At 43.3% G+C, this 12763-nt stretch overlaps 1 protein-coding gene across 1 annotated transcript; it reads left to right on the forward strand.

The window, feature by feature from the left end:
- Nucleotides 1–3716: 3716 nt before the first annotated feature.
- On the forward strand, nt 3717–12003 carry LOC142817324 (uncharacterized). The gene is made up of 3 exons (XM_075894362.1): nt 3717–4024; nt 6126–6304; nt 10924–12003. Exons 1-3 carry the CDS (start codon nt 3735–3737, stop codon nt 11478–11480), a joined length of 1026 nt encoding a protein of 341 aa, XP_075750477.1. The 5' UTR covers nt 3717–3734; the 3' UTR covers nt 11481–12003.
- The last annotated feature ends 760 nt before the right edge of the window (nt 12004–12763 follow it).

Here is a 12763-nt window from a genome sequence, read left to right on the forward strand (position 1 = left end):
GACCGCGAAGCCATAATCATGTTTTGATTCAGCTAGAGGAATCGATTAGTAGAACATTAATAGATTGGCCCTTTCATTTTTTTAATTTTTGTTGATAAATACGCCAACCTTTCATATATATTTAATGACGCAAAATTTGCTTTTCTGGGTGGTTTTGTGTGGGTTGTCCTACTGTTTCGCCCTAATTTTTGTTTTCGATATTTTTTTTATATTTGACGCTCGCCTTAAACCGTACATCCGTAGATTCTTTATTGCGCGTGCACTGATCTTTTTTTTTTAACGCAGTCACAGAAACGACGTTTCCATCTTCGGCCTTTGGCTGTACTGATAGGCTTTGGAATTACATCAAATATTCCTTGCATCTCTTTTTCAAAACTTTTGTGGTCGAGTAGCAGATGCTTATTCACGTTTGCGCCATCTTTTTTGTTCTTTGACCACGAGTGACAATTTTTCTTGGATTTTTATAATAAATTGTGATATAAAAAGCATTTGCGCTAAAAAGACACGGTATTGTGTAAATAAAATCAATTTGTCAGCACGAGATGTTGTCACGTGTTTCTGCGTGCTTTGTTTTATTCACGCTGCTTAAGAACTGACAGAATTTATTTCCAGAGTGTAGTAAAAGTATGTGGACGCACGTGTTGTATATTACTTGTTATGTAGTCATCAAAACTTTGCATACATAATTTTTTCATTAGATTTCTTAGTACCGAAATCGCCTACGAGTCCAACCGGCCTTGATAACCTCGTATTGTCTACATGTTATAAATAAGCTCAAGATTACGGTGCGGATACGTTTATCACAAAGCCAAGTGATTCCACTCATGAGTGATTCGCAAAAGAAAAGCAATCAGTTAGTTCCAATTAGACCCACTTATAAGCGAAAAAAAAAGTGTTGAAAAATGAGGCATTGATCTTATTTGCACAGTGGGGCTCAAAAGGTGAGAGTGAAGTCGCTATAATCGCCAAAGTGGCTAAATGGCATTTAACATCGCATCAATTAGCAGGCCAATAGAAAAAGCCAAAATGCTCTCAACTGCACGCCCTGTTACTGCAGCGGCTATGTAGAGGAGGATTCATCCATACAATGGCGCTTAAAACATCACCCACTCTCCATAAATCAGTCACAATGGCAGTAATTTATTTCACAAGACACAGAAAGGCTGCACACACGTCGTAACTTTTGACTTTTCTTACGCCCAAACATCAACGCACAATAGCCGCACCTTTCAGCCCACCGTAAAGCTTCAGGTGACGCTGCGAACCGTGCCGCCTATCGTCGACGACATGAAGTGCCACCCCCTTCACCTTTCAATGAGCACACTGCCCCATATTACACTGTAGTTCAAAGTAACTTGAATGCTGCTGACAGTGGGTCATGAAAGTATTTTACTTGAAAAGTGGACTTGCTACGCAAGCAGAAGCGAAAAAACAAAAACAAAAGAATTGAAACAGGGAAGAGCGAAGACTACCTGCTTTTTATTGTCAGTTCACGAAGACCATATGAGATATGCTATAGATAACTTGAGGGACAACGTTGTGTTTTCTCGTTGTTGTGAAAACGTGGCATGTGTATGACACCTTTTGTGCTCGTTTGCTATATACCATATTGTACTAAATTTTGTTTGTGTACTGTGTTATATGTTGATAAATTATAGTTTACGGTATGTTTTTTTGTATTGTCACAGAAATGTCACAAAATATATTGACTCGTATATCAGTGGTCGAAAACCTGCGCCGATCGGCGCCAACTGCAAATTACGGTGCCATGCTACTCTAAAAGGTTCTCTTTTGTGCAATTTGTGCCATTGTTGTGCCACAAGGTGGTTTTGGAACCGAAAGTAATGCTGACAGCGCTTATCGTCAGTGCACAGTGCGTAACAGTCGCCATCTTCTACACTTGCGCTGCAGATAAAGCACTGCATCAGCCTATAGATTATTTCCACTTCAACGCGATTGCGGGGGTGACTTTTCTGGCAACAACTTGCAAAGAACGAAGGCAGTTTTGTGACCACCAAAAAGCGCACCGGTACTTATCGCCGACAGAAAAGTCCATGTGTGTGGCGCAGCGCTGCTTTAAGCCTATATAGGCTTAAAACGGCGCTGCGCCGCACACGCACTGTTAACAGGCGGCAGCCACATGAGAGCGCTCAGGTGCCAATCGCGTCTGCTTATATTGTTGTGCCGGACTGTGTTCAGCTTGCACCAGTTTGTACACACGAAGGCAGAACACTATTGCGGAGCTGAGCGTTATGAACGGCGGGCATTGAGACAGCAAGCGTAACACATGCTTTCATGAGGCGACAGCCCAAACACGCGTCCGCCTGGGGCCAGGATTGGTAGAGCATCGCTTGCGGAAAGCTCGCAGGGTCACGTTAACGCCCAACTGTGCATGGTCCGAAGAGGAGTGGGCGCAAACGGCTTGCCACAGTTTGTGCGCCAAGTAGATGAAGCGCTGCACGCAATTCGCCAGAAGATGATCGGCTTCCTGCGACTGTCTCACGTCTAAAAAAAAAAAAACTGTACCAGTTTTCAATATGTAGCAGATCGTAGTAATCACTTATTGCGGACCGCCGATTATGCCAGTTTTGTCGCTTTTTCAGTAGCTGCGTTGGCTGCGTATGACGGACTCCACCCTAAAGCTTCATGATGCTCTCCTGTATCGCCACCACGTGCCATCGGCTGGTCGTACGATAATGCCAGCCATTTCTCAACATTGGCAAAAAAAATGGCTTGGTGATATGGCAATTTAGCAATATTTGGTACAGCTAGCTTGTAGCAATATTTGCTGCAACAACATGAAACAGATAGCTTGTTGGTGCAATACTTTTGACTATTTTATGTCACTGCTGCTGCACATTATCCTACTTTTGTTTGTTTTATGTGTTTATTTTGTTGGCTTCCTGCTTCTGTAAAAGTGAATATGTAAACTGAAGGAACAGTGAACTATATGAAAGCTAAACTTTCTTCCTCTGTGTGTGTGTCATGGAAAACCCTTGCATGCCCCAAACAATCAGATAGCTGCTCCAAAACAGTATTTTGCCTGCGACAATGGCTGCTCCGAATTTCAAGAAGGCGTTCCTATATCTGGTATGTACACCCACTGCAATAATGCCACTGCAGCGTTGCAGGAACTGTGTACATAAATAAATGCCACACTGCGTCATCACGATCCACATATAACCAGCATTGTTGCGACGTTACACCCCACACATCAATCGATCATCAACAAAGCCAGGATTTTGTTAATAAGGTACCGCAGAGAAAGGCGTACCTTCGTGAACTGACAATGCAGCAGTTAGCAGTCTGCGCTCTTTCTTGTCTTCCTTGTTTTTTTTTTTTTCCTGCGTGCGCAAAATGTTGATTTTTCTTGTACAAACCAATAAATCGACAAAAAAGAGCACCTTGGTAGAACAGTGGCTCGGCTGCTAGCTGTACCCAAGGTCGCGTGTTCAGCCCGAGCTGCGGAAGCAGCACTTCAATGGAAGCAAAATGACCGAGGCCCATGTATTGTGGGCCTTCCGCGCACGTCGAAGAACACCACAGGGCCGAAATTTCCCGAGCCCTCCACTACGGCGTCCCTCCAATCAGATCGTGATTTTTGGACGTAACATGTGGGTGATAAACCCATACTTTATTATATTTAGTGGACAAAGAAGTATACTGCAGCGAGCATTTCACGCTTAAAACAAATTTAATCTCTCGCACAGCTGCCGCCGATTACATCGCAACCGATGTCGGAGCTGGGCTCGTCTCTGCCCTTGACGCCTTTGGCCCCAATGCCGTCGGCGGATTCGCCTGCGTCTACCGCTGGACAGGGCCTGCCACATCTTCCAGGCAAGAAGCACAAGAAGAAAACGCACAAGGGTCTCGGTGACGAGAGCAGCAGCGAGGAAGCAGCCTTGGGCAAAAACAGCCGGCAAGCGAAGCAGCAGCTGGCATCGGCCATGCATGCCATCAGCAAACAGGGTGCCGACATTGTAGAGAAGCTACAGAGCTCGATTTCACCCGAGGACAAGTCCGAGTAAGAGACTTATATCAATGTAATGGATATAAATGTGATTCAACTTGGATTTAGGTCAGGTCAACAAACCGAGTCATGCAAAAAAAAAATAATTTCTGTAGGTAAAGAAAGCGCATGAAAGTTGAGGAAGGGAAGAACTGGACAATACAGATAAAGCCACCCTGTAGGATCATGTGCAGTTTGCTTTTAGTGTTCTCTCCTTTGTATTTCAGCCTCCCCCCCCTTTTTTTCTTGTTTTCCATTTCAATAAATTCAGTTGTTACAAGCGCTACGTCTGTGTAGTCCAGTTTTTCCTTTCCTCAACTTAGAAGCGCTGTCTCCACTGGCATCTGTTTTGTTCTTTGACCAGGAGTGACAATTCACAAGGGCATTCCGCTCGTTTATTGATATAACCAAAGAGTGTAAATATTTCACTGTGTGAGCAAATTGTGGACGCACCTTGTGATCGTGATCACGTTCGGCTGAAATGCTTTCGGCTGGATGAATAAATTGTAGATGCTATGAAGAAAGGATAACCTAGAATACTTTTTCCGTGTATTGAGTGGTAATATACCAAGAGTTCTTTTAAGAACTCTTCATATATTACCTGTTTCATGAATTACAGACGCGATAACTTCCAATTAGCCCGCACACTAGCGTTGATGAACGTAATTGGTGTAACTTGAAAGGGTTATTCACACGAGGAGAAATTCTCGGGAGAGAAGGGAAGATTTCGGATCACGTGACCAAGATGTCACAGATTAGGGAGAGGGCACGACGTCCTCTTACCTCCTCGGGAGAGTAGATGACCTTTTGACTGCAAAGAGAAACCGTCCCTCCACGATGGGGAATTCGGGGAATTTCAGGCAAGTGGTTGGTGAAATTATTGCATTATCTCCGGAAGAGAGTGACAGCGCATTGGTAGTTTTGTGGTGCACGGGGGATGAAATGGGCTTTACAGGCCACCAAAGTTGTCTCGTAACGCTGCTCTCCCCCTACGTTCACTTCGTTCGTGTGAGCGATGAACATTTGTGAGGAAATCTCTCGCGAGTGGACGCACTAGGCTCTGCCTTTATCCGTAGGATTGGTTTACCTGGGATAACCTCTTAAAAAGCGAAAAGAGAGCAGAATGGGTCAGTGAACAAATGGCTGTTAAGGTCATATAGATGAAACTAACAAGAAATGAGCATGAGCAGGGAATGTAGTGCGTAAGCAAGATTACTGTCAGTCATTAATATTAACAGACTGGATTCCACGAAAAGACAAATTCGCAAGCGAAAGACAAAATTGGATTGGGTAGAAGAGATTAAGAAGTTTGCGGTAAAACGCGGCCGCAGCAAACACAGAAACAGATTGTTTGGTGGAACATGGGCCTTTGCCCTGCAGGGTACGCAGTCGGGATGATGATGAATGTAAGTGCGATTCGGTTGCAAAAAAAAAAACTATAACTGTTTTTGGGGATAATGTTATGGTTGCCATAGCAACTATTTTCGAAAAAAAAACTTGCATGTATTGAATATAGCTCTTCTCATACGTAAGTTTGTACGCTGCTGATCTAATGTTTCTGAATTTTTTGCTGTATGTTCGTATTGTATGTCTTTTGCTTAGGCATTGTTGTAGCTGCCTGAAGTGCTCTATAAACGTTTTGCAATGTCTTGTGGTAGCTGCTTGAAGTGTTCTATGAAGTGTGGGCCAAATAAGGAGCCATAACCTCACCTTCTGTTCCCTTCGGGAGCACTGTGAAATGCCGAAATAATTCAAAGTCTGTCAGGCTAAATAAGAACCTCAAGAAAACTTGACTCAAAAGCTAGGTCTGCTAGCCAAATAATATACAATTGGTGATAATAATTTTAAAGAGAAAATTTGTCGTGAATTCACGCACGCACAAAAGAGATGAATGCGAAGATTGGACGAGACGCATTGTGTTTCTTGCTGTTTTGTGCGTTTGCATTTGCGATTAAATTATCTATTTGGGGAAACACTAACAAGCCTAGCTAATTGACTTGCCGAGTGTACTCGGCAGGCCTATGACTGGGAATAAGTGGCTAGGCTCAGTTTCGTAATAAAATGCTCTATAGAAAGTGAATTGTCGAATGGTTGGTTGGTCACCTTATCTGCGCAGCAGTTCCCCTAGCCCCGGAGAAGACGAGGAGGGCAGTGCTGAGGCGTCTCGCACAAAAGGAGAGTGCTGTCCGCGGATGCGGTGCGGCTGTCTCTTCTTGTGGTTCGTACTACTGCTTGCAGCGTTCGGCATCGCCATCGCCTACCTCCTCTTTCCCGACGAGGTCAGCGATGTCTTATGTAAGTGCATTGCTCAATAAGCCGTTATACTTGAGGCTATACACTCAGAAGAGTACCTCAGGAACATACGCGATATCGCAATCTCGTGACCGCCACGCGGACAACTCTTTTCAGCGAAGGGGTGCTGCTGCGATCTCCTCTGGATTGTTTTAAATTTTGCGTGACCATCCAGAATCGCACTGCCGGGATAATTGCATCAGCCATTGTTCTGCTGCGCAAGTCTACTACCCTCTCTTCAGTTTCCAAAGCCATGTTAAAGGAAAGCAATAGCAGTGATCCTGGCAGCCATCACAAACTCGTGACGATGGCGGCGGTTGATTTTTCACACGAAAATTAAAGGCGTGTATCGCGGGCAGTGACGTGGCACGTATGATAATATTGATTTGAAATCTGTATTAAGCTTTATAAATAGGTTACACGCTCAAAACAACGCGCAAATCCGGGGATGAAACGCAAATGGGACAGCAAGTGTTGTCATGCTACTGTATTTTTTCTGTACAGTGAGGCTTTTTAGCGGTAGAGAACATAGGGTGGGCTCAATGCAGCTATATTAGCATAGGTTGCAATTTTGTTATAGTTAATGTTTTCATTACACAGATAGTACAGTCAAACCACCATACATAGAACTCAAGAAAAAAAAAAGAAAATAGTTGGATGTCTGCTGTAATTCTCTATATCTCTTTTAAATGATTTACATCTCGGGCCCGAGTTTTGGTGGGCTTCGCGGAACCGCTTCGCAATATCACAAAGAAGACGGTTTCGCGGTGATACGCTGTCCTGTTTTATTGTTCTCTTGTTTTCTTTAGTTTTCATTCATTTTCCGCGGTTTATAGTTGGGTGTGAGGGTTACGAGGTTATATGCAGGTGACGCTTATACGTGAGAGGACCTGGTATTGAAATAATAAGCACACCATACTCAGATTTGTATACAAGGGCATACAAAAAAGTTTCAATCACCTTCATGAAATAAAGCCCACAAATTGTTCATTTACTGTAGTCAAAGATACTTCTGCACGTAATCTCTATGCAAAGTAATGCATTTCTTCCAGCGTTTTTTCACCCGTTTCTAGCCGTCTTTGTGAAGGCGCTGTGATTTACATAAAAACCACTGTTCAACTTCGAAAATAACAAATCCTTCATCGTCAAATTGCCGACGGTAAAGTGGTTCCTTCGTCTCGAGAAGGAAGTCACTTGGCACAAGATCAGGCAAAAAAAGGCAGCTGTTGCAAACATTCATAGAATGGCTCGTGGAGGACGATAATCAACGATTCTGCGCCAACAGTATCAATTTATTCTGAGGGAAGTCGCAAGGAGGCGTCACCAAGCAAGGTACCAAGCATACAAGTGGTGTTCTTCATCAGTATTTATCCTCGCAGTTTGTTGACTACAGATTCCGCCATCACACTTTCCATGCTCAATTGTCTGGCGTCAATGATAACGGCTTCCATTTTCTTTAGCGTGACAAGATAATCCTTGATTGAGGGTCTACCTTCTTTTGGCTCATATTTCAGGGTCACGTGATTGCTTTGAAAGCTACTCTTCCACCTCACAACCACGTCATGTGATCGGATTGGGCCACATAGGTTTTACTGCAGATACATTGGAGGTAACGCTGGCACTTGTGTCTATAGGAACTGCAAGCCAAAGCTCTTTAGCAAGCATGCGAATGATGGGTTGTACACAAATTCGCCTATTCTTGCCTAGTCTTTATTACTTTGGCTCCCTGTGGCCTGAATTCGTTTTGCCACAATACAAAGCTCAGCAAAGAATAAGCAGCTACGCTTCACCACCTTGACCTACTTAGGCTCACCATTTCAAATTGGCTCACGATGTTCACAGCAGCTCATTTTTTTATTCAAGACAAAACCAAAACACAGAAATAAACAAAGCCAGGAGTGCGTTTGAAGCCCGCAAGCACAAAAACTATGTAAATTTGTGTGCTACCCAGCATTCTCATGTAGGATGAACGATTGCAGCACCACAGTCCCTTCTAGTTATTTTAGGAAACTATATGTTTCCACCCATTGACCGAAAGTGCAAGTCGACTTTCAACCTCACAACCATGTAATGTGACGGCCTTTCACCCCACGGACCTAAATTGAAAGTTTCTCTTTCTATCTTTCATCTCCCCCGTCCCCCTTCTCTGCAAAGGGTGGCAAACCGGCTGCCTATAGGCTGGTTAACTTCCCTGCCGTTCTTTTTCTCCTATTTTCCTTCCTTCCTTCCTTTTCTTTCACCGCATAACCTTGTCATATGATGGGCTTTCATCCCATATCGAAAGTTCCGTTTTCATCTCATATACATGTCATATGATGGCCTTCCACCCCGATGACCGAAAGTGAAAGTTTCTTTTTCTCCCCACAACTGTGACATACAATGTGCTACGACCCCTCCCCTTCCTCCCACCATAGACCGAAGTTCCTCTTTCACCTCATAACCTTTTCATATGGTAGGCTACTACCTCATCGACTGAAAGTGAAAGTTCCTGTTTAACTTGAAAACTGTGCCATATGGTAGGCTTTCACACGATAAACAGAACGGCCTCTCAACCTCGTCATAGCATAGGCTTCTAATCCATTGATCGACAGTAAAAATTTCTTTCACCCAACAAACGTGTCATATAATGAACTTTCTCCATGAACCAAAAGTTCCTCTTTCTATCACAACGTTGTCTGATTATGGGCTTTTAATACATGGACAAAAAGGGAAAGTGCCTCTTTCACCTCACAACCGAGTCAAATGACGGGCTTTCACCCAAACAGACAGCTTTTATTTCATAGTGGGTTTGCCACGAGTTGTCACCCTTCCAATAAACGATCTATGGCACTTGGGGTTGATTATCGAAGTTGCCGCAAACCTCACATGAAAAAAAATGTACTTGACAAGGCATCTAATATGTGCGCAGGTATTCAAGACGATCAAATCAATTATGCAAAAAAGTTTCATGTGACTATCTGAGTCAGTTCTTATGATAATTGAATAATTTTTGGATACTAACATCGAGCACCGGAAGCCTACTGGCTATATTTTCAGTATCGTGTTCCACACGTTTATTGGGGCACTATCACAGCGGCGACGTCAGGGTACTTTTCTCAAAGTTTGATTGCGTTGATGATAGCCAGGAATATCACTTTTTTTTCATGGTCGCCACCGGGCAAAGAAACAGACAATCGCGGAGATGTGAACGGCGACTGCGTCCGATCGCTGAAAGGCACGTAGAAGCTTGGGAGATATATAGCATGTGACAGCAAGTGGTAGTTTCCACATTACCACGGCACCCTTCTAATCAAACTTCTCGTTTACAAAAATGCACGTGATAAAGCCTCCTTCATTAGGGAAAAAGACAACTGCATGAAGAGTCTCCCACTGGCCGACGTTGAATTTGTGAAGCGTTCTTGCTACTAATGAAAATCTGTTTCAGGAATTGTTTTGCGCTGACGTAAAGCATCGTATTGTTCGAAAACAGTGCGATATAATTCGATTTACCCAAACTCTATACCGCTGGGTTTCAATGGGCTAACAAGCCATAAAAATTGTCTACTACAGCATATTCTGTGAATTCACGTTCAAGCTTCCTAATAATAAATTATTTATGTCTGCGATTTTATGATTCGAATGCTAGGCAAACATGAAACAAAGTGCTCTCCTTTTAAAGTTTCTGTGCCAACAATAAACAAAATGAAGTAGTGACGGTAAACAGATTGTTTGCGCCTGCTTGGAGAGTGAAATCATTTTTTGCATTTCCACATTGGTTCTTGCAAGTAAGAATAAGAAGGAATGGTGAAGGTTCGGTATATATTTCATTTATTAACCAAAGCTAAAACACCTAAATGTTATGCGAATAGCAAGCGTTCTAACTTTAAAAAAAATTAAAAGTCCTTCTTGTTTCCTTCATGTATTTCGACAATCGCAATTCTGTAAATATTTTACAAGCATGCAATGAGGTCAGCGGCCCGCTTCTTTAAATTTCTCTCCGTACGTCGCCATCGCTGATTGGAATAAAAAATAAACAAGGAATCGCGCATACCTCTATGTTCAAATCAAATCAAATCAAAGTTTATTTTCGCATAGCGTTGTTACAGCGTGAAGGATATACAGAAGGTCTCAAAATCAGGGACCGTACCTAAAGCCCCTGTACAGAATGATAAGATACAACCTGCAAAACATGCCCAAAAATGTCAAAATGTCTAAATTATCCTAAACAAAACACACACACACACACACACACACACACACACACGGGTGGACACGTTACGCAAAAGGAGTACTGCGATAATTGGGAACACTAATGAAGCATTTTAGTGAGTAAATGCTTCATTAGTGAGTAAATGCCTGGACTATCACCCATCCCCTGCTCGAATGCGTGATCATGCTTTCTACGCTCTTCGCAACCAAAACATTTCCCCTTTTGCTATTCGTAGACAACTACGATATATATATATATATATATATATATATATATATATATATATATATATATATATATATATATATATATATATATATATATATATATATATATATATATATATATATATATATATATATATAATGCTACGGACAAGGACAAGTAAGTTGCCGTCACTGCACCATGGCTCACACGACGACGAATTTTGCAGGCCAACTGGGACTGAACAAGCTGGCGGGCCAGGGACCAGCTGGCGAGTCGAACGAATTGAAGGCTTCGAAAGTGCTCGACGAAGCCGATGAAGAAGAATGGGGCCACAGCATCTTCGACGTGCGACAAGACGCCGAAGACCCGCCGTCTTCTGATTCTCTCCAGGACTACGATGTCGATGAGCTGTCTGACAATGAAACGAACTCCACCTCATCGGTAGTTGTCATGCGGGCTTCCAACACGACGGTGACACCCCGATCGACGTCACCGGCTCTTATCTCTTCGAATTACGTGCGAACACCCTTTTTTCTCGTTACCGGGATGTTGAACAATGTTGAAGGCATTGAGGGCATGTCCGGAGTGAATGACCCCGACAGCAAAATAGACTTTGACAGCTTCATCGACGTTGCAGCTTTTGGGAGACCCGCGTTTAAGCCGTCAGCGTTGAAAATTCCAGTGTCGACCCGGAGAAACGTGTGGCGCGCTACAGCGAATTCCACGACTGTCGCTTTGAGTGACGTCACCCGACGTCATCCTCGGGAATCCTTCAGTTGCTGATTCGATTCTGCTTGGCAACTTACCACACTCACGCAATGAAAGCAAAGGCTACAACACAGTGGTATCTTAAAAAAGCGAAAGCGGCTGGTACGCCAGTGGCCATTGAATTAGACGATGAAGGCTACGGCTGGCCTGTATTCGCAAGTCCTCACAGTGATGCCGCAAAAATGACAGAACCGTACCGAGGCAGTGTCACCCTACGACATTTCAGTATGCCACTTGTGAGAGACGCGAACTGGTCAGATCGTCTTAATTACAGATTAACAACTCATGGTGCTGTCACATATCGAGCCCCATTACATGACACTTCGGTTAATTCTTCCATTATAAATGTGACGTCATGAAGTGGACGCACTAAAACCGTTAAACATGGTATACAGCGCGTTTCTGCGTCACCTTTTGTGTTTTCAAGGGGACGAGGGTGGTTCGCGAAAAGAGTATTCATTGAAGCGCTTCTAAACAAATATATCATGATTGCAGAATGCATGACAACTTGATTCAATAAACAAGATCACTTACTTTGGTGAAATGGTCATGTAGATTTATTTACTTTCGAAAATGCTGGTAATATTGATGTAAATCGACAAACACGGTCTGTCAAAACGACGGCGTTCGCTTCGATGTTGAAATTAAGTGGAAATTCGATGTTGCGTCATTGCTCTTGGATGGAGCACAAGGGGTGAACTCTGGAAAACAGTACTAACACCCATTTGGTATTGTGAGACCCGCATGTGTACACATCGATTAGGCGAACCTCACTTTTCCAGGAGCTGCATTGTACGAAATTTCCTCAATACGACTTTCAAACTTAGAGCATGCGAGCGCCAATTATGGACAATCCTTTTCTCCGTAATGATGGAGGCCAATTAATATTGCATAACGCTTCGTGAATCACATGCCACTTACATTTTTAAAATCCATCAAACATGAGTGGAGTTGCAAAGATTTGTCGCACGCTTCAATCGCTCTCTTTCACTCGTTTCGTAGTAGCGAGCGCGAAAGCTACGCGGGTAAGAAGGTGAGAGCGCAAGAAGTGCGTTCTTCCGTCAGCGTGCGAGCATGAAGAAGAGACAAAGAAGGTTGTCAACATTTTTTTGCGGGCTATATGGACACTCTCGGCTGGATTATGCCGCCAGTGTCGGCCTGGGCGTGGGCGTCGACAAGGACGTCGGCTTCGATGTCGTGCACCGTATATGTATACCTATCTACATATACGAGAACGCAAGAAAGAAAATAAAATCCCAGAAAAAAAGACTCCGACGTGCAAAATCAAACGTGGGACC

Source organism: Rhipicephalus microplus, chromosome 5 (assembly GCF_043290135.1).
Source record: "Rhipicephalus microplus isolate Deutch F79 chromosome 5, USDA_Rmic, whole genome shotgun sequence".
Taxonomy (NCBI): Eukaryota; Metazoa; Arthropoda; class Arachnida; order Ixodida; family Ixodidae; genus Rhipicephalus; species Rhipicephalus microplus.